The sequence below is a fragment of the Mangifera indica genome, chromosome 12 (genome assembly GCF_011075055.1).
Source record: "Mangifera indica cultivar Alphonso chromosome 12, CATAS_Mindica_2.1, whole genome shotgun sequence".
Lineage (NCBI taxonomy): Eukaryota > Viridiplantae > Streptophyta > Magnoliopsida > Sapindales > Anacardiaceae > Mangifera > Mangifera indica.
This window is the reverse complement of record NC_058148.1, coordinates 12,265,898-12,291,665: the sequence shown is the minus strand read 5'-3', so window position 1 is coordinate 12,291,665 and position 25,768 is coordinate 12,265,898. Positions and strand designations below refer to the sequence as shown.

At 31.4% G+C, this 25,768-nt stretch overlaps 3 protein-coding genes across 6 annotated transcripts; all 3 read left to right on the top strand.

Annotated features, from left to right (window-relative positions):
- Positions 1 to 3,111: 3,111 nt before the first annotated feature.
- On the top strand, positions 3,112 to 6,331 carry LOC123192659 (SHUGOSHIN 2). Of its 2 annotated transcripts, none has more exons than XM_044605292.1 (12): positions 3,112 to 3,324; positions 4,040 to 4,197; positions 4,301 to 4,338; positions 4,447 to 4,555; positions 4,661 to 4,684; positions 4,773 to 4,841; positions 4,941 to 4,982; positions 5,073 to 5,166; positions 5,253 to 5,310; positions 5,439 to 5,501; positions 5,641 to 5,730; positions 5,882 to 6,331. In XM_044605292.1, the coding sequence occupies exons 1-12, from the start codon at positions 3,276 to 3,278 to the stop codon at positions 6,159 to 6,161; spliced, it is 1,074 nt and encodes a 357-aa protein (XP_044461227.1). In that variant the 5' UTR covers positions 3,112 to 3,275; the 3' UTR covers positions 6,162 to 6,331. The 2 variants fall into 2 exon arrangements, with proteins under 2 accessions (XP_044461227.1, XP_044461226.1); XM_044605291.1 differs by having other exon boundaries at positions 3,113 to 3,324; positions 5,879 to 6,331.
- A 4,036-nt stretch (positions 6,332 to 10,367) lies between these two features.
- On the top strand, positions 10,368 to 11,561 carry LOC123192466. The gene is made up of 2 exons (XM_044605027.1): positions 10,368 to 10,526; positions 10,614 to 11,561. The coding sequence occupies exons 1-2, from the start codon at positions 10,476 to 10,478 to the stop codon at positions 11,286 to 11,288; spliced, it is 726 nt and encodes a 241-aa protein (XP_044460962.1). The 5' UTR covers positions 10,368 to 10,475; the 3' UTR covers positions 11,289 to 11,561.
- Positions 11,562 to 14,629: 3,068 nt separating this feature from the next.
- On the top strand, positions 14,630 to 25,768 carry LOC123193299 (pullulanase 1, chloroplastic). Of its 3 annotated transcripts, none has more exons than XM_044606191.1 (28): positions 14,630 to 15,014; positions 15,416 to 15,557; positions 15,675 to 15,727; positions 15,874 to 15,982; positions 16,326 to 16,462; positions 16,575 to 16,774; positions 16,980 to 17,129; positions 17,525 to 17,585; positions 18,210 to 18,330; positions 18,487 to 18,577; positions 18,660 to 18,753; positions 18,892 to 18,987; positions 19,135 to 19,275; positions 19,506 to 19,556; positions 19,911 to 19,981; positions 20,091 to 20,183; positions 20,629 to 20,719; positions 21,482 to 21,553; positions 22,518 to 22,574; positions 23,318 to 23,386; positions 23,925 to 23,981; positions 24,057 to 24,131; positions 24,212 to 24,300; positions 24,463 to 24,540; positions 24,693 to 24,831; positions 25,019 to 25,128; positions 25,213 to 25,312; positions 25,405 to 25,768. In XM_044606191.1, the coding sequence occupies exons 1-28, from the start codon at positions 14,796 to 14,798 to the stop codon at positions 25,546 to 25,548; spliced, it is 2,910 nt and encodes a 969-aa protein (XP_044462126.1). In that variant the 5' UTR covers positions 14,630 to 14,795; the 3' UTR covers positions 25,549 to 25,768. The 3 variants fall into 3 exon arrangements, with proteins under 3 accessions (XP_044462126.1, XP_044462127.1, XP_044462125.1); XM_044606190.1 differs by having other exon boundaries at positions 14,631 to 15,014; positions 15,407 to 15,557; XM_044606192.1 differs by lacking the exon at positions 21,482 to 21,553 and having other exon boundaries at positions 15,407 to 15,557.

Genomic DNA, 25,768 nt, shown 5'->3' with positions numbered 1-25,768 from the left:
TTTATTACAACAACAAAGGGGTATTAAAAGGAGGCTAGTTAATTTGTGGGACATGCAAAGGCAGGACAAGTTGGAATAGGGAGGGGAATAAGTGCTTTTCGTATGTTGGAAAAAAAATAATAAGCCAAAAGGCATGCAATCTTCAATTTTTCAATTGCTTCTGCTTATTCTTCTTTTGGAAGTGCAAGGCAAAGTAATCACTCCAGAAAAAAAAAAAAATGAATTAATGGTCCAATGACAATAATTTATATGAAAATATTAATTATAATCTAAATTTTATCAATTTTTCACAAATAAATTATCTATAAAATAGATAAAAAAGCACTTTTATTTCCCATGTGTAACCTAGTCATTTTGATGCAAACCCACTTAGATTAAAGTGCAAAAGCTGGATTGATGATGTTCAAAGCATGAATTATTTATAATTAAAGAAGTTTAACATTTAAACTACCATGATTATTGGGCATCAAATTTTACACTATAGTATTTTAAATTTCAACATGCCTCATAAGTCATAGCCAATTGGATAATTTTGTTTTGGATTTTATTGGCTTACTTTAACCATACCTTATCATGCATGAATGCTTACACCGATTTTCAAAAGTGTTTTTGTAATTTAGCCATTGAATATGCCACTAAAGTGAAGTGAAAAAAAAGCAATAAATTCATACTCATTTTTTTAAATGAGATGACATTCATCCTAACCCATATAAAAAAAAAAAAAGAGCTACATTCTTTATATATGATTTTTCTTTTTTCAAAAAAGAGAAAAGTATCAAATTTCTATCAAATCCAATCCAATACATTTCTTTGCTTCTATTCTAAAGTATCAAAAAAGTCTTTTTTAATTTAAAAAAATATAAAAGTTTGAGATTTATATAGTATGAAATGGGTTTAAGTTTGGGATAAGAAACAAAGAAAAATGAAACCAAGTCTTGTCAAATCTACGTGTATTTTTGTGTTGGTAGGAAGAAAAGAATTGATGATTTGCCCAATAAGAAGAAAAAATAGAATTTAATTTTGAAAAATAAGTCTACTTTTTTTTTTTGAATGACTTGGAAAAAAGAGTTAATTTTGACAAAAAATTCGAGCATATATGAAAAAAGCTTAATTGAATAGTAATTAATGATAGTGATGTTATAAATAAGAGTGTTAATTTGAATATCAATAATAATATATTATTATTTAATTTATAATTTAAAATTATTTAATAATATTATTAAAATTAATATTTATTATAATTTTGTATAATTTTTATGTTTAAAAAAAAAACTTTTGACACCTTGAAAGAATCAAAAGTTCTTTTTTTTAAAAAATTATTTGTTTAGTTAAAAGTATATAATTTTAATAATATTTATTGAGATGGCATCTTTCATCCCACCTCCCCTAGTAAATAATTAACGAAAAGCTTTTTCCGACGAGCAGTTAATTTCATCCTTTTATTGAAAGTTGTGAAAATCTAAGCCATTTAAATGATCTTCAACAAATATTAAAAATCTCTCTATTTACAGGATTTTAATATAATTTTAAAAGATATTTGGATTTATAAATTTTTTTAAAATATAAAAATTAGATATTATTTTTTATATATAATAATATATAAAAAAATAGTATTATCTGTCTCTATTTTTTTATATATAATTTATGTATATAAATAATATATTATTATATAATTAAATATTATTTTATTTTTAATTTAAAATTATTTAATTATATAATAATATACTACCGATCTAATTTATATATAAACATAAAATATGGGGAGGAGCTTTGAGAGGTATAAAGATTCGAAACCAACGAAGAAAGAAAAGCTTGTGATCAGAAAAAGGGGTTGTTCTAAGACCATGAGAACAAAAAATTTTCTGAATTATATTATCCAAAATATGCTTATAAACAGGTCAAAAACACTAGCCATCGTCCGGGTGGCTCAATCCGTGACCTACATGGATCCCGCCCCCCCTTTTTTTTTAAAGTACTTATAAGACATTTTGGTTCATGAACATGACCCATGCAGTGCTTAAGAAATCAACTGGTGATTAATTAGCCATTAAAAGAATACTTAAAATTTTTTTATTTATTATTAGATATATATTTTGAGCTATTTTAATATTAAAATAAATTTAATTTGGTGGTATACTTAAAATTGATAAACGATGCATTGAGATCAAGTTCTAATATTGATTTTTTTAAAATTAATTTTTTATATTAACCAAAATAAACCTTGGTTTACCCTAATTTAACCATCCAGTTCAATCTAATCTAACATTGAAAATAGTTTTCAAGCGAATTAATATTGTTTTTGCTAGTGGGTGATAGTTCAATCTATCAAAACTGCTGAATTGATCCATTTATTTAATTTGAAAAAAAAAAACATTTTATACAATGAAAATTTGTTTGCTTTATCTATGGTTCAATTTCTGCTATGTTAATGCACGTACTGTTGTTATGATCATGATTTAAAAGAAATTAAATAATCATTGAAGTTTTCAAATTGTTGGTATATAAATGACGGATGGGAAAGGCTTATATCTGGACTTCTGACATAATTGGGCAGCCCATTTAATATGGTCCAAATGTTGAACAGAGCCCAATTTTTATCATCTAATCCATTAAAAACAGAACCCAGTTAAAAATAAAAAGAAGAGGAAATTATTATTTGGTGTTTCATACAGAATAGTGAAGAAAAAATCTAACCAAATTCCTTACCATCAAACTATATGTACATTTTTTTGTGTATTATTTTATATATAAATAATAATATATTATAATATGATTAAGTGTTATTTAATTATTAATTATTTAATTATATAATAATATATAGTTATTTATTAAAAATAAAATTATACATTATTTAATTCTTGAGATACAATTGTCTTGTCTCTCTTTACATGAAAAACTTCTTATCAAATGAAGCCCAAAGCATCACAGTTCAAACAATAAAACTATGTATACCCATTTTGGATACACAAATATATACACATTTATATGTGTCATCATGTGATTAGATTATTTTGAATTAAGAATAAAATAATAATCAATCATATGATGACACATATGAGTGTGTATACATTTGTGTACCCAAAATGGGTATACATAGTATTACTCCAGTTCAAAATAGGTTCGGTGTTGGTGTGGAAAGCCGTTGTCCGAACCTCCATGTTCTTTTACTACTTTACCCTTCTTCACTTCCCTCTCATTCTTTACTCGTTTCTTTGTTCAAATCGACGAGTTTTTGAGCGAGTGACGAGTTTCAGGTTTTCAGCTGGTGCTCTGCTATGGACAGTTTCGGCTTTCTCAATGACGAGAGTCCTATCGTCGTTGCAGGTACTTTCTTTCTTATTCTTTTAATTATTTTTTTAATCTTTTAGAAGACTCCAAAGATTTGGACATTTATTCTTGAAGCTTGGCTTTTTTCTTTTTTTTTTTTTTGCGAAAGCAGGGTATATTTGTTCTTACTTTAGACAGCTGAGAAATTGGTATCATTAAATTACAATTTTACTGGCTGCAATGTCGTAGAAATTGATGTTGTAGCTTTGAACATTTGGGTTCTAGGGTTAGGTTTATTTATTTTTTTATAAATTGAATGAGGTATGTGGAGTGGAGACCCTAGAAATTCACCGTTTATTCTGTTTGGTTTATAAGAAAATGGTAAAGAAAGGAGATAAATGCATAGTGGATATTGATGACCTATTTATTTGTGGGTAAATATAGATCTATTAGGCTGAATTTTAGCCTTGTAATTCACTGGGGGATGAATTTGGTTATCCTTGTAGGAATTTACAGTTAGGGTTTTATTAGATGGAAACTTTTTGGATTAAGGTTTGTTCAGTTTTGCTATTTAGAAATTGTGTTTAAACTGATTTGAGCTACGGTTAGTACATTCACTTGGCCTAATTTGGATAAGGTGGCCTCTACCTGGTAACTGAAATAATGTTATTCATAGGATTCAGTATTTATTTCTTTATATCAGTGTTTTAGGGAACCAAATTGTGTTAGGTTGTCCAATAAGTTGACAAGAAACTGTTGTGAGCAATTTCAGATGATAAAACTAGAGGAAAGGAAATGGTAAAGGGATCTAACGTTGGAAGTGTGCCAAGGAAAAGACTAGCTGACATAAGCAACATTCAGCCACCGACTAAGCTTTCAAATGAAACTGATTCCCTTGCACCTAAGGCGTACGTTGACCAGCTCCACAAGGTATACTGTCACAGGCTTCAACTTTTCTCTGGCTCTCTTTTCTATATGAATGTCTTTCTTTCACATTTGCTCACTGTAATTTTGTTCTGCATCTGTTCACCAGGAAAATATGACCCTGATGAAAATTCTCGCAGAAAGAAAGTATCCTCTACAGCCACTTTGTTTTCCTTTCCTTTGTTTGCACATTAAATGTTGTAATTTTAATGCTTTTTTCCATTGTGGGTTTTCTCCCTTAATTCTGGTTGGAAGTAAATTGATTGAAGTGAATGGAATTGAGCTACAGAAGATGAGAATCAATTTGCAGAAAGCACAGCAACAGAATTTGCAACTTGCCAAAGAAAACAGTTCGATGTTGGCGGTAAACTTGTTTATTTCTGATTTTAAGTTTCTAGTTACATAGTTTTTAATCAGCTAAGGCAATTTCTAGTATAATAAATGAATAATATTTACCCTGATAATGCAGGAACTTAATTCAGGTAAAGATAGGGTATGTTTTCTCATAACTTTCTTGCTTTTGTGTCCTTTGGCCTTTTAGTTTTCCGTGCATTGATATTTGCTCTCTGTTAATTTTTCAGTTGAGAGTACTTCAACATGAGCTGGGATGTATAAACACCTTACATAAAGCAAGAAAATTTCTTTTAGAGGTCATTTTCTATAGTAGCTTTCCATTTGATTGAATGTGACCGAGTTTATCTGATTAGACTGTATTAGTTAGTAACAAATTCTTCTTGTTCTTCGCCCAGGATAAAGCAAATACACTGACGTGCCATACTTCTGGAAATCAGGTAGTTAGCAAATTCGATGTGTAAAATTTTTCAAACGTTAATTATTAAAGATCACATGTTAGTCACACCTTTTCTTCCACTTCTTTTAAGATAGAAGCAGACAAACATGGCAAGGGAGGCCAAGCAGAAGAGCAGGGCAAGAAACCTTGTAATACCAACAGGACACAACAATCAGAGAATCAATGTAGCTAGTTTACCTGATACTTTCTTTTCTAAATTTCAGATCCATTATCTCAACTAAAATCTTTTCACTTATAATTTTGCATGTAGCTTCAGATTCTTCTACTGTTAAATCAGTCCAAGATAAAGAGGAAGTTGATAAGAAGAGGTTTTCCTTCTGCTAGTTTTGCTGTTCAGTGCAATTTTAATTTCTATATCTTGTTTTTATTTCAAAGTTTTCACAAAGAATTAAGATAAAAAATGAAATTTACATTTGATTTTATGTTCTGATAACAGGCTTTGTTTGAGAAGGCAATCTGCTAGGTTTAAGCCTGAAGAGCCGAAGCATTTGGAGGAAAGGTTGTTATGAATATTCTGTTGCTATATGCATTTTGAATTTTAAGTGATACTTCTATTTTTACTTATCACAATGACCTGAAAATATAGTGAAACAAGCAGAAATTTAAATTTGCTTTTGTGGTTTCCCTTCGCTTGACAGGCTTTGTTTAAGGCAATCTGCCAGGTTTAAGTGTGAAGAACCAGCATCAGAGCCAGAACCAGAACCAAAACTAGAACCAACTCAGAAAAGGTCTGTTGTGCTTGTTTTACTACTGTGCAGTTTAAAATCTTAATCTATGATCTCACTTTCAGGTTGTTAAAAAATATATAACATTCAGGCAACAAAGAAAAAATAGATTTGTCTTTAATTTACCATAATTTTCTTTTTCCTTTTTCAGAAGGCAATCTGCTAGGTTCAAATCCGTTGCATCAAAACCATCTGAGGATATATTTGAAATAGATGGTGCTAAAGCTCATGTTTCTAGTGATAAACCGGTACATAATAGTGATCATTCCGATTTATCTGTTCAAAAAGAGCACAAAGAAGGAAACAGTGACCAAAATGATGAAGTTCAAGGAACTAGGAGAAGATCTTCCGGAAGGCCCTTGCGCCAGGCAGCCGAGAAGGTGCAATCGTACAAAGAAATTCCTCTTAAAGTCAAATTGCGCCGAGAAAATTGAGCATAAAATTTTCCCCACTCCCCAGTAAAATCTACTGCATATTGCACATTTCGTGTCCCTTGTTTTTGTATTATCTGTTGTATTGACACTATTTTGATTCATCATACATGTTGCTAATTCTCTGTAAAATTCTCCTATCTACGCCCAATTCAAACCTCAAGTTTTAGTCTTGTTTCGTAGCTGTAATCAAGTTATCATGTGACTTGCAAATGAAATTGTGACAAAATTAAAACGGTGGCATAGTGAATCTGTAAAACAATTGATTCCTCTACCATCAGGTTTTAAGAACATTTATCTAGATAATAAAAAACATTAGACAAATTTGTGGGCTGTAAACGAGGTGAGGGCATATTTAGAGAATATATTCGATTTTAAATGATGGGTAAAGTTAGAACAAGTCTAAAATAATAGTAATGATATGACATTGAAAAAAATTAAATCAATTGGATAAGGCACGAGTAACAAAATTCCTGCCAAAGCGTGTTGAGCTGTTGATAAATGGAATATTTGATGAAAAATGGCAGAAAAATTTAAAAAAAAAAAAAAAAAAAAACCTTCAAGTGACATTGATCGGTTAGTTAAAAGAGAAGAAAAAGAGAAATGGGACATGCTGGTCCACGTGGACCATATCACATGCAAAGAAGAAAAAAGTAACGTGACAAAAAGGGCTGTGATTTTCACATCACTTCTTTTCTTTATTTTACAACTATAAACCGCGTCTCCGCACGAAGCTGAAGAATTTTTTTTGAAAATTAGTTGGCTTTTTTCCCTTCCTTTTCAAAACTAAATTTTATTTTTTTCCTCTTTGTCTTTGATTTTAACATGCTCTTAGTTCTTGCTTTCCATTGAATTCAAAGCTTTTGTTACATGGTTTTATGCTTCGTCAAGATTAATGATTTTTTTTTTGAAAAAATAATAAAACAATTTCTCATATCTGACGTGGCAAATTGTGATTGCACCACTCAAAAGAAAAAGATGTGGATGTGTAAGGATCCCTAAAAAAAAACAAACAAATATGAAGAATTTATACATGTGAGCGTGGGGTGCACCATAATGTGGATTTCTAAGGACCCACACGCAAAACGGCAGTGCAGCATGTTAGCTCCTAGAAATATATCTTCTTTTTTGTTTTCTTGTATCCAATTCTAAAAGTTGGAATCAAAGCAATCCAACCCATGCCGTTAAAACATACTTTTTTCACTTTTTGTTGCATGATTAAACATTTTTTTTTCTCTTTTTTGAAAGAACTGTGTTAAAAGATGGTTGAAAATTATTCAATTATGTCTTTCGTATTTACAAGCTATCGATAATCTTTTTTATTATACCCTTTCGAGTGTATAAATATTACCTCGAGACATTTTTAAATAACATTTTCCCTTTAAATACATATTAGATTTTAAAAAAAAAAGAAGAAGAAGAAGAACAGGAGATATTGTGGATATATCTCACTTGACGGATGTAATTGAAGTTTTCATAAACTTAATGGGGGGTTAATAATTAATCAATTTTATAGTTTACAAATTGTTTGTTTAAATTTAACTTATAATTTTTGGAAAATATGGTGGCCCAAAGGAGGGTCCGTTATGGGCCCACCATTATCTACTTTGCCCAGTCTTTGGTGGGAAATGTTTTCCTCCCGCCCTTTTCTCTGACTTGACCGTGACAACTCACGCATATCCAACTGTATTACATAAAATTTTATTTATCTACCTATAGCCACTTAAAATTAATAGGATCATAATCTCTAAAAAGTTATTCTTATTTTTTCCACTAAAAGTTTACAAACTAATATTTTATCATTTAAATCAAGTTTTAAAAAATTACATTTCCTCTAGGATTTAGTTTCAAAATCTCGTCACTTTTTTTGGTACTATCGTCGGTCATCTCTCTCTCTTGATGGTTTCCCTTTCTTTGATGATCTGCCTCAACTCCACCCCAACCCCTACGACGTCGATAGACATTGTTTGAGAAGAGAAATCATCTTCTTAAATGACAAAGACGAGATCGATCAATCTCGTATTCGTCGTCTAGAAAGACAACTCATCTTCATCTAAGAAGACAATTTCTCTTCTAGATGATGTCTCTCGATGTTGGAGGGGTTGGGGTGAAGTTGAGATTGACCATCAGAGGAAGGGAAATTATCGGGAGAGACAGTCGGCGATAACGTCGAAGAAAATGACGAAATTTTGAAACTAAACCCTAAGAGAGGAAATGTGATTTTTTCAAACTTGATTTAGCGGAGAAAATTAGTTTTTTTAAATTTAGAAGGAAAAAATAAAATCATATTTAAGTTTCTTTTTAATATTAAATATAAAATGACGATTTTATTTTCAACATTAACAAATTTAAACGATAATGAGTGAATAAATAGGATTTTCAAAATTAACGAAAAAAATTTTGGGAGATCATCATACTTTGGGTGGGAAATAGTCCTTTGGCCTTTTAAATAAAATTTCTCAATAATTAAAATAGTGAAAAATATAGTTAATATTACGAGCAATATTTTATGTATATATTTTTAATATATAAATAAATATATATTTTTGATATTATATATAATGAGATATTATTTTATTTTTAATTTAAAATTATATAATCATATGATAATATATATAAATGTATATATATTTAAAACAAAAACGTATAATATTATAATAATGTTAATTTTTTATAAAAATAAAAGAAATTTTTCATATTGTTTAAAATTTCATTTCCCACCCAATGTAGAAGATACATTAAAATGCAGTGCGGATGTATCCTTCGGTTGATTTTGTAAGACAAAATGAAAAAAAATTTAATTTTTGAAAATCTTATAATAATAATAATAACACTAATAGGGTATTATCGAAAACTATAAAATTATTTTGATTAAATATTCAGATGATATATTATTATATGAATGATTAAATTTATATTAAAAATTAAATAAAAATAAATTATATAATATCAAATAATCTAAATATCTAATTAAATATATAAAATTACGTGTATTTATTATTATTTAAAATAAAAGAAGGTTTCTTGTGAACAGAAGAAATGAGAAGAAAAAGATAACTATTTTATACATACGACCGGCTTTCATTTTCTAAAAGGCGTGTAAACAACTCAGAGTTTTATTTTTCTATAAAAAAATCGACTTAAAACTTCGGCCTGTTAGGGTAGCCAACAAGACTGTCACTTTTGTGTGATGAAAAGTTTGAATTTATCGACCAAAAATATGTAGAATTCTAAATAGAAGGATCTACTAAGAATATTTTCCTTTTTTCTTGAAGCCCCCGTCTCCTTTAGAGTGTACTATTTTTACTTCTCTTATTTAATAACAATTTTTCTTTCTATTATTCAAAAAGATGACCTAAGTGGACACTTTTTGATAGGCTCTTGCTATAGAAATACACTTTACAGTTTTAGCATCTATACAGATTAGTTTTGATATCAAATGATACGAATATTAAGAGAATTTCATTTTAAAACTTTGTTATTGAGATTAAAGAGTCTAAAACTATATAAACTCTATATTAAAAATCTATAATTTTTAATGTAAAATTCAAATTTTATATCTTATACTTAAAATTCTAATACTCTTAAAAGAAAAAGTGAGTGTTACAAACGAGATGACTTTAATTATATCTAAATTACTTTTTTCTTAGGCTTTCAAACAAATTATTTACTCTAATTATATATTAATTAAAATTAATAGTCTAAATAATATTATATCATTTCAATCACATATATGGGTTAGGAGATTTTTAGCCTTATAAAAATAAATAAATTTATTAATGTTGTGGGTAGTTAAGTTATCATTAGAATTAAAGATTCAATGCTGTGATTGGGTTAGTTATTTTAACATAATTTATTATAAATTATAGTAAAAATAAATGGGTAAAAAAAAAAAAGAAAAGAAAAGAGTAAAAGATGAATATGCATATTCTTTTGTCTTTGATGATCCCTTTAGCATGATAAAATTTTACAACATTTGCACGTGCAAACACATGCTCGGAGTAACCAGAAGATTCCAAACTTTAACCGCTAAGTTCACATTCTCTGCAGTCTCCTCCGTGTACATGGGGGAGATCAACTTGTTTAAACCCAAAAACAATTTGGCCTTTAATTATGCTTTTGGCCTTGTGTGTTTTGGTCCAACTTATTTTCACATGAAAATGAAAAAAAAAAATAATAATAATAAAGAAAAGACTAAAAAATAAAGTAAACAGAAAACCTAATTGCTTAAATCCACTACTTATAAGAAGTTGAATCATTAACCACTAAACATCCCTCCATATTTGGCTTAGAAAAAAAAAAAAAAACTCTTAGGAAATGGAAGAACAATGCAGCCCTCTTGGCTGGGAATATTGCTATCCAGAAGAGGTAAATTCTCTTTAATGTTGGCCTCATTTCTCTTCTGTTTCAACTTTTCAAGTAAAGGGTGTTCTAAATTTTCCATTTTTGTGACAGGGAATTGAAGAGTTAAGGCGTTTGTACAGAACTTGGGAGCTGGAGGCGACAATTTTGTCAGCTAAGGAGGAAATCGAAAGGCGAGAAATTGAACTCATCCATCTCAAAGACGTGCTGAATAAATCCATCAAAGAGAGAAACGAAGCACAAACGCAATGCCAAAAGCTGATGCTGGAGAACCTTTTGCTGCAAGAAAAGCTTCAAAAACAACAGCAGCAGCAACAAGAAGCTGCGGCTCGGGTACTCTCGCGCACATCAAGCATCGAAAATGAGTCAACACCCAGTGACTTCTTTAAGAATCAAAACATGAATTTGTCTCCAATTGCAAATCCAGTTTCATCAGAATTGCCACCAGAGGCCTTGAATTTAGCGGCGGAGAGGCCATTGCCGGAGAAAGGCAAATTATTGAAGGCAGTAATGGAAGCGGGGCCACTTCTGCAGACTCTTCTCCTGGCGGGGCCTCTTCCACAGTGGCAGCATCCCCCGCCGCAGCTCGACTCCATCGAAATTCCACCGGTGGCGATAAGTTCTTCCCCTTCGCCGCGGCTTCGACACCACCAGGCCTCCTTCAACAGTCCAACAGCCGGTTGTTTAAGCAAGAAAAGGGGTCTTGAGTTCAACGAAATGAGGCTTGATTCTTCCCCAAAGTACCAAAAAGTTGCCCCCATAAATTAACCAAAAGCTGCAAAATTAGCCCATCTTTTTCATTCTGTTTGACAATTAACTGATGACTTGCAGCATGAAAAAGATGGCTTTTGCGCTTCAGTTGATTCAGAATCGGTAAAGTAGTTAATTTTCATCATTAATGTTAATAGGCCTCTAATTTGCTTGTTATTGTATTAAACATGTTTAACTTTTTGGAAGATTGGGTTGATGTAACCAAATCTCAAATGTAATTTTCTAGTGGGATTTTAAAATATGGTCAGTCATTGAATGGCTTTTCCGTCATATTAAAGTAGATTAATCATAAGCAAATGTGACCAAAATGAGAAATTAATTATAAAATTTGACACATATATTTCTATGAAGCACACTTACCTCCCATTGTCAATTTGGTAAGTGCATGTCTTCCATTAAAGTAGAAACCTTTAATTCGATTTCTCCATCATAACTAATAATGAATTGGAGCTCCCCTTCCATTCTTCATAATTGTTCATCAAGTTGTTTTGATTGCCTCCATGACTTCAAATTGGGTCATGAAATCCACAGCAATAAAAAGTAATTAACTTCACATGGAGTTGTTAAATACCCACTTAATTAAAAGTTACTTTTACCCACTTTGTATTTGATTTATTATAAAATTATATACATATAATTTTAAATATTTAATTAAATATTTAAATAATATATCATCAAATAATTAGATAATTTTGAATTAAAAATAAAATAATATTCAATTATATAATAATATATTATTTAAATAGCCAATTAGATGTTAAAAATTGGATATATATAATTTTACTATAATAAAGTAACTTAAAAACTATAGGTAAAATTGAAATATAAATTAAAAGAAAATAAAACCATAGTATTAAAGGTCATGGTCATTTGCTACTTTACACATTAAAGCATTAGTGAAACAAGTTTATGAAAAAACAAATATTAATTAATTAACTGAAAAGAAAACAAGTTATGTTGATTGAAGTAGCTTTCCTTAGGGTAGCCATTGTCATGCCCCGCACATGCTAGCAAGTGCAAGATTCACCGGCGAGGTCCCACACGGCATTTCTCCTTTTCTTTGTGTCGTCTTCTTGCAACGACTTGTTTTTGAGAATGCGTCGTTTCCCTATTTGATCAAACATAATTCTATTTTACCTAAGAATAGAAGATTTTTATCATCATTAAATTAAATATTCTTAACACATAACAAAATACAAAGTTATGATTCTGAATTAATCACAATATTTCTTAATAAGGGTATGTATTAATGTAGTTTTATTTTTTAAATATAATTTATATTTAAATAATCTTTTTATATTTTAACTAAAATTCGTTTTTTAACTCTTCGTCTGTTACACTTCTCACAAAATCATATTAAAGTCAAGATTAATAAGATCTTTTTCTCGTTGATTCTGTCAAGTCTGTTCTTTTGAACGAGACTTTGTTGAATAATAGATAAAGATAATGAGAATTTTGTTAGTCTATTCATACACATCACTAATTAAATAATACGATAATAAACTACTTTAAAAGAGTGATAATTACTCTCGTTGTTTACCTTTGTTTGGTTAAATTTTTTATTTTGACATTTAAAACATTGGTAGAAATCAGATTACTTAAGCATCCACAAAATGTTTTATTTTATTTGAATAGTTAGATTCCCCTTATATATATTAGTTATGAAATGACTGTTTGATGTCAAAAAAAGATCTCAAAAAGAGTCGTTTCTAATCCATTCTCTAATCCACACGTGACAACTTGCTCTTGTTATAGGAGTAACTCGAATAACTCATTAATAGCTAATAACTTTGGGATTGAAACCTCCGTACCTAATTCATAGAGTCAATCATTTTCCCAAAGTTACGTGTCCATTTTGTCCACTTTCTTCCTTAGTTATTTTCGGTTAAACAGCTATCATAATGCTGTTGGTAGAGAAAATCTTGATTTGTATGAATATGGTATTTGGTGCACGAAAATGATGACTGTGATAAACGAGTTTGGCATAGTTGCATGGAGTAGCTCCTAGTTTCTTCGACGAATGAGAAGACAAAGTGTAATTGAGTCCATTGTTGACTCTATCAAAGACACTTCAAACTACATCAAATTACAACTCATGATCTTGTTGCTCACAACTGTCTAGTCTTCTTCTCTTCTTGACGCGTGGAATTTGGGTTATACATCTGCAGTGTTTTGCGCCAATCACTAAATGTGTTTTATCCTAAAGTACTTGGAAATTTAAGAACAAATATTTTGATCCATTTTTGGGACAATGAATGAAAGCTAGGTACTAGGGTAGACAAATATGGTTTAGGTAGTGATACACTCAAGTAGTGGCTTGACGTAAAGAGAAGCCAAAACTTTTACGAAACGTTTGTTTAAAAATAATCAAATATTATTCTAACTGAAATTATCTTGTTTGATTTTATAGATAATAATAAATTTCGATATTATTTTATTATAGTAACGATATTTTTTATTATAATTTTATCTTAATAAAAAATTTAAGACTAAAATATCTTAATTTTTTATTAACATAACAAATAAAATAAATAATATTTTTAAATAATTATATTTAAAAATATTTAAATAAAATAAGATATCATCTTATTACATCAAACCAAATATCATAATTATTTATAATTATAAATTTTAATTAAATATAATAATACTAATTGATACTCAACCATCTTGAAGGCAATATATATTTTTAATAATATTTTATTTTTAATAATAAAAGTTATTTGAATCAAATTTGTAGGAAATTTCGGTGTTGCACTTAGTCTTATTTACCCAGTCTGGATCATCTGGTTCTACTTGATTGGACTGGGTACTTTGGTCAGACATTTTAGGCCCAAAATAGTATCTACTTTGTTCAACCCACATTATGAAATCAGCATAATTGGAAGAAACAATGATAGTGTTATTCTTAACGTCTTCAGTGTGGTGTGTGGGCTTAAGAATTAAAATTCAAAATTGGAATCATAATTTTGATACAATAAAACTATGTGTACTCACTTTGGATACATAAATATATACACATTTATATGTGTCATCATGTGATTGAATGATTTTGAATTAAGACTAAAACAATAACCAATCATATGATGACACATATAAGTGTGTATACATTTGTGTACCCAAAGTGGGTACACATAGTATTGCTCATTTTGATATGGCATAATTATTAAGCGGAAATTATTGATTAAATAGACATGATCTTATAGGTGATAATCATTTTCATCCGTTCACTTCATATCATATCCTTTCAAAGTGATATTTTTGAACAATCTATGCTTATAATTCTCTTATATTAATTCGTAAAATCACATTGATACTTTATAATATAAATTATTTATATCATTAATTTAAACATAAGAGATGAAGTAAAATTGAGTAAAAGAGTTAGGAAAAAATAAATTAGAAAGAATACGAGAGAAGCAGAGAGATAACAGAAGGCAATCTTACTGTTTTCTTCATCTTCTTCTTTTTTCCTTCCGTTAAAACCAAAGAGGAAGAACTGGAATGTCTCTGTTGCTATCATCATCTGCTCATCGTCCAACTTCCAATGTTCATTTCTATCTCTCTCTTCCTCCGTCTGCCACGCGTCATTCATTCCCTATACGACGCCGTTGCACCTCTCATTCATCTCTTGCCATCACCTTCCGTAGCAGAAGAAACGAAGCTCTTCACTGTTGTTGCTGCTCCTCTATGCCGCTTCAAATCTCTACCTCATCTTCTCAGGTTAAAACTCACTTCTCTAAATAAAATTGAAGCTCAAGGTAAAAAATAAAAAAATCAGAAAGAATAGCACTTTCGGAGGCGAATATCTTGATAGCTCTCCTGTAATGTTACTTCTATGCCACACATTATAAACCGATCGCTTCGTAGCAATGCGAATATGTATAGCAGGTGCATCTGAAGAGAAAGGATTCTAGGAAAGAATCATTTTATGATGAGTGCTTTTTCAGAAAATGCTTATACTTGAATGTGCTTTTTCCATAAGAACTCCTGAAAGAAGCTGTAGTACAGAATTAATGCAATGTGACTAACGTAGGAAGAAAAATTGTTTCATCTATTCAATATCAATGGTGTGTAAATCTTTGGCTTGAACTGATTTTTAATATTTTTAATAGGATGATCAGAAGCAGGATTGTTTGTTTTCCTCAAGAGCATACTGGGTTAGTGAAACTACAATTGCGTGGAATGTGGATGCCCCAGATGGGTTCTGCTATTTGTATGCTAGTAAAGCAGCTGCTTTATCGATTGATTATCAAGGGATTAAAGGTTTTAGCTCTATTATTAACTATAACCTCCCATTTATGCTAGAAAAACCGTATTTTTGTCAAATTGAATGGTTGTTCCTAAACCTTGACAAGATCACAAGATTTACCTTTTTTGTAGGTGAGGACGTGAGAATTAAGCTTCAAGAGGACAGCGGTGGCCTCCCAGCAAATGTAATACCATAAGTCATTGGTAGACGCATCCATAAATTTCTTCATACAATAACTCTTATTGCCTCTTTTGTGAAAATGTTGTTTTTCTATATGTTTTGGAAGGATTAATGCTGTTTTTTTTTTTTTGCTAAACATAACATTCTTAGGTGGTTGAAAAGTTTCCTCATATTCGAGATTATAGAACTTTTAAAGTGCCTCCTACTACAGATGCTAAATCGCTCGTCAAATGTCAGTTAGCAGTTGCTACTTTCAGTTGTAAGCAATTTTCCTTTTTTGCTCATATTTACTTCAACAGTTTAAAAAAGGCAAAGGCTCATGAATTATAGTAGTAAATGATCGATGCATAACAGATGTTGGTGACATAGAATTTCTGAGGAATGACAATGTTATGGTACAAAATATATATTTTTTAGCTCTAGGAACATATTGTAACATGGAATAGTACCAGCTTTAACTGTATTTTTTGAAATGGGGAATTTCTTATGTAGGTGAAAGAGCCCTGAGTTTCTTTATCTTTGATGTTATTGATTACCGTAAAATTTTATGGTAATCTTTAATTCCTGTAAATACATTGATTCATTGTCTTCACTTTATTCAGCTGATGGGAAATGTAGTGATGCTACTGGTTTACAGTTACCGGGTATCCTGGATGACCTATTCTCATATGATGGTCCTCTTGGTGCTGTTTTTTCAGAAGAAACTGTCTCACTTTACCTTTGGGCGCCTACTGCTCAAGTATATATATCTCAAAATAAGCATTGATTTTGTAGTTCATCATTCTCACCCTTTTTTATTCCCAGAATCATTTATGTGATGTTTGCTTCCCAATTTTTTGTTGTTAAAATAGGTTGTATGTGCCTGCATCTATCGGGATCCATTAGATGAAAATCCCCTAGAAATTGTCCCGCTTAAGGAGATTAATGGCATTTGGAGTATTAAAGGACCGAAAAGCTGGGAAGGTTGTTATTATGTCTATGAAGTATCTGTCTTCCATCCTAGCACATTGCAAGTTGAAAAATGCTATGCAAATGATCCATATGCTAGAGGGTATGCTGGTTTTGTCAGTTAGCAAACAGTTCTTTGAAATTAGCTAAGGTGTTTTTATTTTCTAAGTTAAATAGTATCCTGGCATGATAAGATTTCATCTACGTATCTGATGCAATGTATGAGTGATCTTTTCACATAAAAAATTGCATGTGTATGTGGATTTCCGACTATTTCTACCCTTCTCACAGTTTTTTGGTTGAAGCAGGCTTTCATCAGATGGCAGACGAACATTGTTGGTCAATGTTGATTCTGATTCTCTAAAACCAGAAGGATGGGATAGATTGGCAAATGAGAAACCTGATATAGCTTCTTTCTCCGACATAAGTATATATGAGTTACATGTACGAGACTTCAGGTAAAAATTTATACCAACTTTCTTATATCTTTGTTTTAATTCACTAAGCAGTGGAGAAATTCTTGAGGTAACACTTTATCATATCTTTCCTAGACAGTTTTCTAGTAGTTTCTGGAGTTCATGATTGAGGGAGAGGTCTGTAGTCCAGATTAAAATTTAAAGTTTCCAAACTGGGTGGAGATTGCATTTGTAACAACTTGAAATTTGTGAAGTGGGGCCTTGGTCTTGATGTGTTCGTTTCTCTAGGAGACTAGTATTATTTCTTTACTAAAAAATTTGTGGAAAATATGAATTTAAGTTCATGTACTGAAAACAAGTTTGCTGGATTCTATCACTTGTTTTTTGCTTTCTTTAGATTCCGCTGGTTTGTGTTCCTTATGAATTCTTCTTGGCAGTGTCAATGACCACACTGTGCATCCTGACTTTCGAGGTGGTTATCTAGCCTTTACCATGCAGGTATATCTGTTCTTGTGGTCCTTTGAAAAGAAGAAGATATTGACATTTTTTTTGTACCTGTTTGTACTATAAATATTTGATGGAATATCCTTCATGTGCTTCAACATAGATTTTAGGAACAGATATTAGTTTTTTCTTTTTTCTTGGTGACATGCATTGTGTTACTTTATAATTATTGTATTTGAGTTTTTGATTGATTTTCTTGATTAATATAACAAAAGTCAAAGTAAAAAAGTTCTCTGATTGGAGCACATACTTTAGTAAGATGCTTAATTCCCCTTCAATTGTTCGTTGTACAATCCATATCATTATTTAATGTGAAATTTTGCTTTTTGTTATACAAGCTTCTGTAGTGGTGTAATTTTTATAAAAGTTCTTTGATGACTGGATTATAAGTGATAGCTCTGAACATTCTCAACTGCAAAAGACTTTATTCTCTTTGCCCAATTTTAATTTCTCTTCTATAATCTACTTTCCACTATATTAGTTGGACCCTTAAAATTAAAGCAAAGATAAAAATTTGGAACGAATTATATTTAACATTAATTATATTTTTCATTTGTGGGAAGAAAATAATTCTTTGATGGTTATTATAACTCAATGGCTATTGTATGCTACTTGAAGGACTCAGCAGGTGTACTTCACCTGAAGAAATTATCCAATGCTGGTATTACTCATGTCCATCTCCTTCCAACCTTCCAGTTTGCTGGTGTTGATGATGAGAAAGAGAAATGGAAGAATGTGGGTAAGAATATGTTTTAGGTCAGCCTCCAAAAATACAAAAGGTTTCTTCTGAGTACTGGAATTTGTGTTTGATGCCCTGGAATAAAATTTCCTTGGCTCAGATTGCATTCTTTTCTTCATGGCATTGTTTGTATATATAACATCTAGTTTTTTGCAGATACCAAGGTGCTGGAAAAGTTACTGCCTGATTCAACTGAGCAACAAGCTCAAATAACAGCCATTCAAGATGATGATGCATATAACTGGGGGTAAGTTCCTGAATCTGACTTGGGGAATGATCCAGCTCTATTGTCTTATATATGTTTACATTGCTTTCCTTTTCCTTAAAAGGTACAATCCTGTTCTATGGGGGGTTCCTAAGGGAAGCTATGCTTGCAACCCACGAGGTCCTTGCCGTACAATGGAGTTCAGAAAGATGGTTCAGGTCTAAATTAAAATTTGTGTTAGTCTTTCTATGAATGGGTGCAGAGCATAAAATTTTGATGTGGACCATGGATTCGTTGGTCTTGTTAATGCATACTATCAACAAAATGAAATGTATCACTTTTTTGTATACCTGCAGGCACTTAACCAAATTGGCCTTCGTGTTGTGTTGGATGTTGTCTACAATCATTTACATGGAAGTGGGCCTTTGGATGAGAATTCTGTTCTTGATAAGGTCATTTTTTATGATTGATTTTCTATCTCAACCTATGCTTCTTCTAATGTAGTTTGATTCAATGTTGTAAGATTATCATCATATGGGTAATTTCAGTCTGACCAATATTTGTAATTTACTAAATGGTGACGTAAAAATTCCTGATAGATTGTGCCAGGTTACTATCTGAGAATGAACACTGATGGTTTTATTGAGAACAGTACATGTGTAAATAACACCGCTAGCGAGCATTATATGGTTGAGCGCTTGATTGTTGATGATCTTTTGTCTTGGGCAGTTAATTATAAGGTAATTAATTTTATTTTCAATGTTCTATGGTTTTCTTATTCCTTGATCCAGACCATGCTGGTGTATTGACTGGAAGCTACTTTTCCCTTTCTGTAAATAAAGGGAAGTCCTTGTGTAATTAGTCAATATATTTATCTTAAGACTGTTTACAATTTGTGGCTGATGTTTATAGTATCTCAACTGGTGGCTTTATAAATTACTGATAGTTGATCTTATTATGTTTTTCTCAGGTTGATGGGTTCCGGTTTGACCTTATGGGTCATATAATGAAGAGAACAATGGTATATGACTCTCCTTAACTATTAATTTTTGAGACTAACCTTAAAAAAATGTTTAGAGTGCAAGCTCAATGCTATTTGTGAGTCTCTAAAGAAGGTTCTGAGCTGAAATGCTACATGCATATATTCTGTTTTTTATTTTGTTAGCTTTTGATTGGTATATTATTTATTGTTATTACACCCACATACTTTGAGGTCAAGTCTTTGTCTGCAACATCTTCCATTAATTTGATGCTGGATTTTGACATGATGGTATGGGCAAAAAGTTGGCCTGATTTGGATTTGTTGTTCTGAACCTTGAATCAGTTGTCTTCAGGAGTAAAGCAACTAAAAGATACTTATATGATCTGTGCATAGGTGAAAGCAAAAAGAGCACTTCATAGCCTGACAAAGGAAATGCATGGAGTGGATGGTTCAAGTATCTATATGTGAGTAAAGAGTTATTGTAATTTCACTATTATTATTTTTGTTCTTCCTGGTACATAAATTTACATCATAACTACTAATGGAAAAAAAACAAAAACCTCCTTGTTCTAGATATGGTGAAGGATGGGACTTTGGTGAAGTTGCTAAAAATGGACGTGGCATAAATGCTTCTCAATTCAATATATGTGGGACTGGAATTGGGAGGTACTTTTTTTTTCGTGAGCTTATGTTACTAGCATATGTTGCTTTCTTAAGAGGGGATTACCTATAGAATTCATCTATCATTGACATTAGTGGTTGACTCGTTGACAAATCAGAATGTTCTATCAGCTTCTGCTGCTTTTTGATCTGGTTTCTACAGCTATGCAACATCTTTCCTTTTAGGAAAGGACAAAAATATGTAAAATTTGCTTTTAGACTTGATGCCTCAATGGGTAAAACGGCTACACAACATCTTTCCTTTTAGGAAAGGGCAAAAATATGTAAAATTTGCTTTTAGACTTGATGCCTCAATGGGTACAATGGCTTGCTAGTCATATAAAACAAGACCATGTATCCATCCCAACTCTATTGTTGGTCGTATAGAATTTTTTTTTTCATCATTTATTTTAACTTTGGCTTTTGTGAATAATTCCAAACTTTAAATCAGTTTTAATGATCGAATTCGTGATGCAATGCTTGGTGGATCTCCATTTGGCCCTCCTCTTCAACAGGGATTTGTTACTGGTTTATTGCTGCAGGTATTAAATTTTTTTTGTGCTGGAGGAACCATTGAACTTATCATTGTAGTGTCTTGTCGTGCCTTACTTTTTAGAATGTAAAATTGCTGTAATCACAAAGTGGTCATGTTGGTGACTTAAACTAAATTCTTGTCAACAACATCCAAAGTACAGTAAATGCCATCAGTTCTTAATCGCTGGATGATTATGCTAATTCTGCTTTTATCAAAAACAGAAAAAAGTTTTCATGTTGCATTTTTTCTGCTAACATGATCAGCTGAAAGAGTTTCATCAAATAAAATTTCTCTGTTATAATATAAGTTTGTCATCGATTTGATGCATCTTTTACTTTTTATATTTATTTCTGGTATGCTTTATTGCTATGCTGTCTTTATAGAACATACACCTATGTACTTCAAAAGATTTACTGAGTGAGCTTTGGCAATAGGATTTTGTCTCTAATAACTTGTCCACTAAATGTCAGGTGCTCTTTGTATTATCACTTTTTTGGTTCATTTGTGATATTATGTTTCCAAATTTAGTGGTAATCTTCCATGACAGCTCCTGACCTGGAAGCAAATGATAATTTGATGTATTTTTTGTAAGACAAAGCAACACCAAATCCTAGCGGTTAACTGTTCTTAGAATTTAGAAAAAAATTTGCTAAATTTACTTTCTACCTTGTATTTTTTAATCCTCTGGGTAAGCAGAAGCTGTGCATTTGCTGGTTGGCTATTGTTAATATACTTGCAATTAGTGTAATTATTTATTCTGCTACTGCAGCCCAATGGTCATGACCATGGCACAGTATCTAATCAAGAACAAATGCTTGCTGCTGCAAAGGACCACATCCAGGTTTCTCTTCTTGATGTATTTCCATGTTTGAGTAGTGCCAAATAGATAATTTCAAAGTCAGAAACTATTAAGTGACATGACCTGCTTCTCCAGGCTGTTTACATGATGTAGATTAAGATGCTCTATGAGGAAAAGTTGAGAATAATACTTTCAATCAAAGAACAGTCAGATCTATTTGGTACCATTTGGTTAGTGAGAAATGAATAGGATTCTATAAGGTCAAACCTATGGAAGTTAAGGACTTATGTTAGGGAATAATTAGGAAAAAGAAAGAAAAATATGCTGGTTTTATATTTGGCATCTGAAGCAACCTAGTTGTGGGTTGACTTAGATGCAGTCCCATTGAGTTTTTTATGAGGTTTTGAAACTAAAAAAGGAAAATTACAGCATGGACATCAGCTACAAAGTTTCTGGTTGGTAGTTTATAATCAGGTGACATTAATGGGGCTTCTATATGAGTCAATTTTATAATTTTTAGTTTCTGAATATTCCAGTTAGATTGACATGCTTTTTGCCTGTGTTTTAAAGGTGGCAGTAATTACCAGCTAGATGTACTTGTTCTTTTTTTGCTTTTAGAAGTGTGCACATTCAAACCCAAATGTGTTTATGTGCATCTTCTTGATCTGCTTTCACTTGCATACATTTATTCACATGAAATATATCTCTACATATGAACTATTTAGTGCAGTGGGGAACTTTGTTATGCTTGTGTTTATATATATTGTTATCTCTAACCCGCTTTCTCTTTGAGGATAAAAAAAATATGCATTGAATTTTATAGTGCTTAAAAAACATCGTGATTAATTCTTTGCCCACATCTTTCTTAGAGATGTATGCTGAAGAAAAAAACCATCACGATTAAATCTTATTCATTCTTATAATCTTATCCCACATCTTCCAAATATTCTAAGGTATGATTTCTTTCTTAGATATACAACTAAATGAAATAATTTCATGAACTCAGGTTGGGTTGGCTGCAAACTTGAGAGATTATGTACTTACTAATTCTAATGGGAAAGAGGTATGTTGCTGTGTCACTAAGAAAACAAATATTCTAAGGATTGCTTTCATTCTTTCTCATTTTGTTTAATAAAATGTCAATTTTTACCATTTTAATCCCTCTTGTTATGTCTTTTTTTCTTATCTCCCTACTAATTTGTAAAATACCAAAAATTTTTATTTTATTTTTGTTTTGCAATAACTTAGTCCTAGATTCTGCCTCACTAACAGTATTCATCCAGAAAACAAAATTTTTCTGTGGTAATAAGGGTATCTATGATATTAAAGTTGCAACATTGAAAGTAAAACTTATAACAACTTGAATTGTTCTTGTAGTATGTGAACATAAAGCTTATAGAATACTATGGATATGATATTTGATATGAACACCTATTGGTAATTGAAACTGGTGTTTTATCTTAAACAAGAACCTCTGCTGTGTCCTTGGAGGCCTAGATAAGCTCATTAATAAGACATGCGCAAACCACTTATCCTGTTGTTTACCTAAATCTAGATGTTTCAAATGCTAGAGCATCATGTGCATTGTATCTAATAATATCAACAATTGCAAAATGTAGACCTTGTAGCTTTTGTGAAACTTTCGAATAGAGAGAAGCCACTTACAAGGCATTTCCATTTCACACATTTTCTAGTCCAGAATTTGTCTTGTATATAATTTTTCTGAGTACTGTTTTTTTTTTCTTTTCCTTCAATGTTCAAGCCAGAAGATATAAAGCCTGATGTTTATTATGATGCTTTTGTTAGGTTAAAGGATCTGAAGTTCTAACTTATGATGGGACACCTGTTGCTTATACATTATGCCCCACGGAGACAGTAAGATACTGCATTGATTATCTTTCTTATGATTTTGCATCCTTGCTTTTCAATATGATGTGCTCTTCATTATGCTTGTTAACTGTAAGGACCATTTTCTCTTGGGCAAGTCTGTGGAGAAACAATTAGTCATTCAAACAACACTAGCAAGCATCATAGAGATTTCTGCACTTTGAGATTTTAATTACAGTTTGAAAAGAGAAAAGAAGTAATGTTTGTCAGTGTTGCTGTTGACATCTTGTTTTATCTCAAAACTGGGTTGTTGGTGGTAGTTTTAAATTACTTGAATTTATTTCTCCTACGTCTACTTTGTGGAAGTATTTCGAGCCTAAATCATCTATTAATGTTTCTGTTAACTCCTGCCAAAATTTCTCATTAATTTCTGTGTACTTTTAGTATTTCCATCATCTTTTCAATTAGGTACTGGCATCAAATATTAGTTTTTCTGACCATCAATATTTTGGAACCAAGTTTATCTACATTATTACGTAAATGATTTGCTAGAATAATTTCATTGACATCTTTGATCCCTCTCCAGGTTAATTATGTTTCTGCTCATGACAATGAAACCCTATTTGACATTGTGAACCTTAAGGTATGCTCAATATACACTTAACTACTTGTTTATGTTTTTGTAATTCTGGATCTAACTCAGTCCATCTACTAGTAGACCCCAATGGAAATATCTGTTGATGAGAGATGCAGGATAAATCATTTGGCGACAAGTATAATTGCACTCGGACAGGTTTTATTTACTCCTGTTATGCTAGCACCTATATTATTTCTTGAATTGATGATTATTTATTATTATTTTTTTTTGGTTAGGGAATACCCTTTTTTCATTCTGGTGATGAAATCCTACGCTCAAAATCACTTGACCGTGATTCATACAATTCTGGTGATTGGTTCAACAGGTCCACTGTTAATTCTCACTTTGAAGTTGTATTCCTTATTTAAACCCATATTATGTGTTAATTCTCATTCTGGTGATTGTCATTGTGTATACTTGCATTTCAAATTCTAATATTTCAAAATGAGTTTTCTCAAATTCAAGGTTTTCTCATTTCAAATTTCAGGTTAGATTTTACTTGCAATTCAAACAATTGGGCTGTGGGCCTTCCTCCTAAACAGAAAAACGAACATAATTGGCCATTGTAAGCATTCACTGTATCCATTATCATCAATTCTTGCACTTTATTTTGTTACAATTTCAAGTGCTATCTTATTCTGGGTAAAACATGAGAAATTTTTTGGACTTCCCATCATTCTATTCTACTTATTGATAATTCGAGGATTCTTTTTACAGAATAAGACCAAGATTGGCTGATCCATCTTTCAGGCCTCAAAGGAGTCACATCCTTGCAGCATTGGATAATTTTACAGAAGTATTACGTATTCGGTACTCTTCTCCACTTTTTCGTTTGAGGACAGCGAATGCTATCCAGGTGAGGGAAGTATGCAAGTTTCAAAACCATCTAATTTGGAGATAACACATCATTGCGAACAAATAAAGGCATGTTTCAAAAAGCAAATGAATTGTCTTGGACTCGAAGCACCACAATTCTCTGCTTATGACACCAAATCATGAGTTCTGGTGATATGATATAAATGACCTAATTTACTTTTTTTCAGCAACGGGTACGTTTTCATAACACTGGTCCACCATCAGTCCCTGGTATTATAGTGATGAGCATTGAAGATGGTCATGACGGCCTCCCTGGGTTAACCCAATTGGATTCGAAGTGCGTACACCAAAATTATTTGTTTTTTCTTCTACTTCTGATGGAATTATTTGATATTAGTGTCACCATCCTTTATTGTTGCAGCTATTCATACATTGTGGTAATCTTCAATGCATGTCCAACTGAGGTATCATTTTGCAACTTTGCACTACGTGGAAGAAATCTTCAACTTCATCCTATACAGGTAATATTGTTAGTACTATCTCTTAAAGTGGCTTAGGAACGTTAATATTTTTGGCAATCATCAATGACTTTGCGCCAACAACTTTGGTGCAGATGATGTCGGTTCATGAAGTGGTAAAAAACTCATCCTATGAAGCATCCTTAGGTTGCTTCAACGTGCCTCCAAGGACAACATCTGTATTTGTGGAGCCTCGGAAAACTGAGCAGTATGCTGTCGGAACACCAAATAATTCTTAAGTGAATTTTCCATCCAGAGGTACGTTGATCAAGTTTACTCGTTGTAGTTTCTTTCCCAGTTTAAGTATTATAAAATTTAACTTGGACCAGAAAAACCACCTGTCCACGTGTCATTACTACCTTAAGTTAAATAAAAAGTGTTTATGTAGATATTCAAACTATAATAATAAAAGAACTTAATATTTGACATGTCATGCATAGAAAAAATTTCTTCCTATCA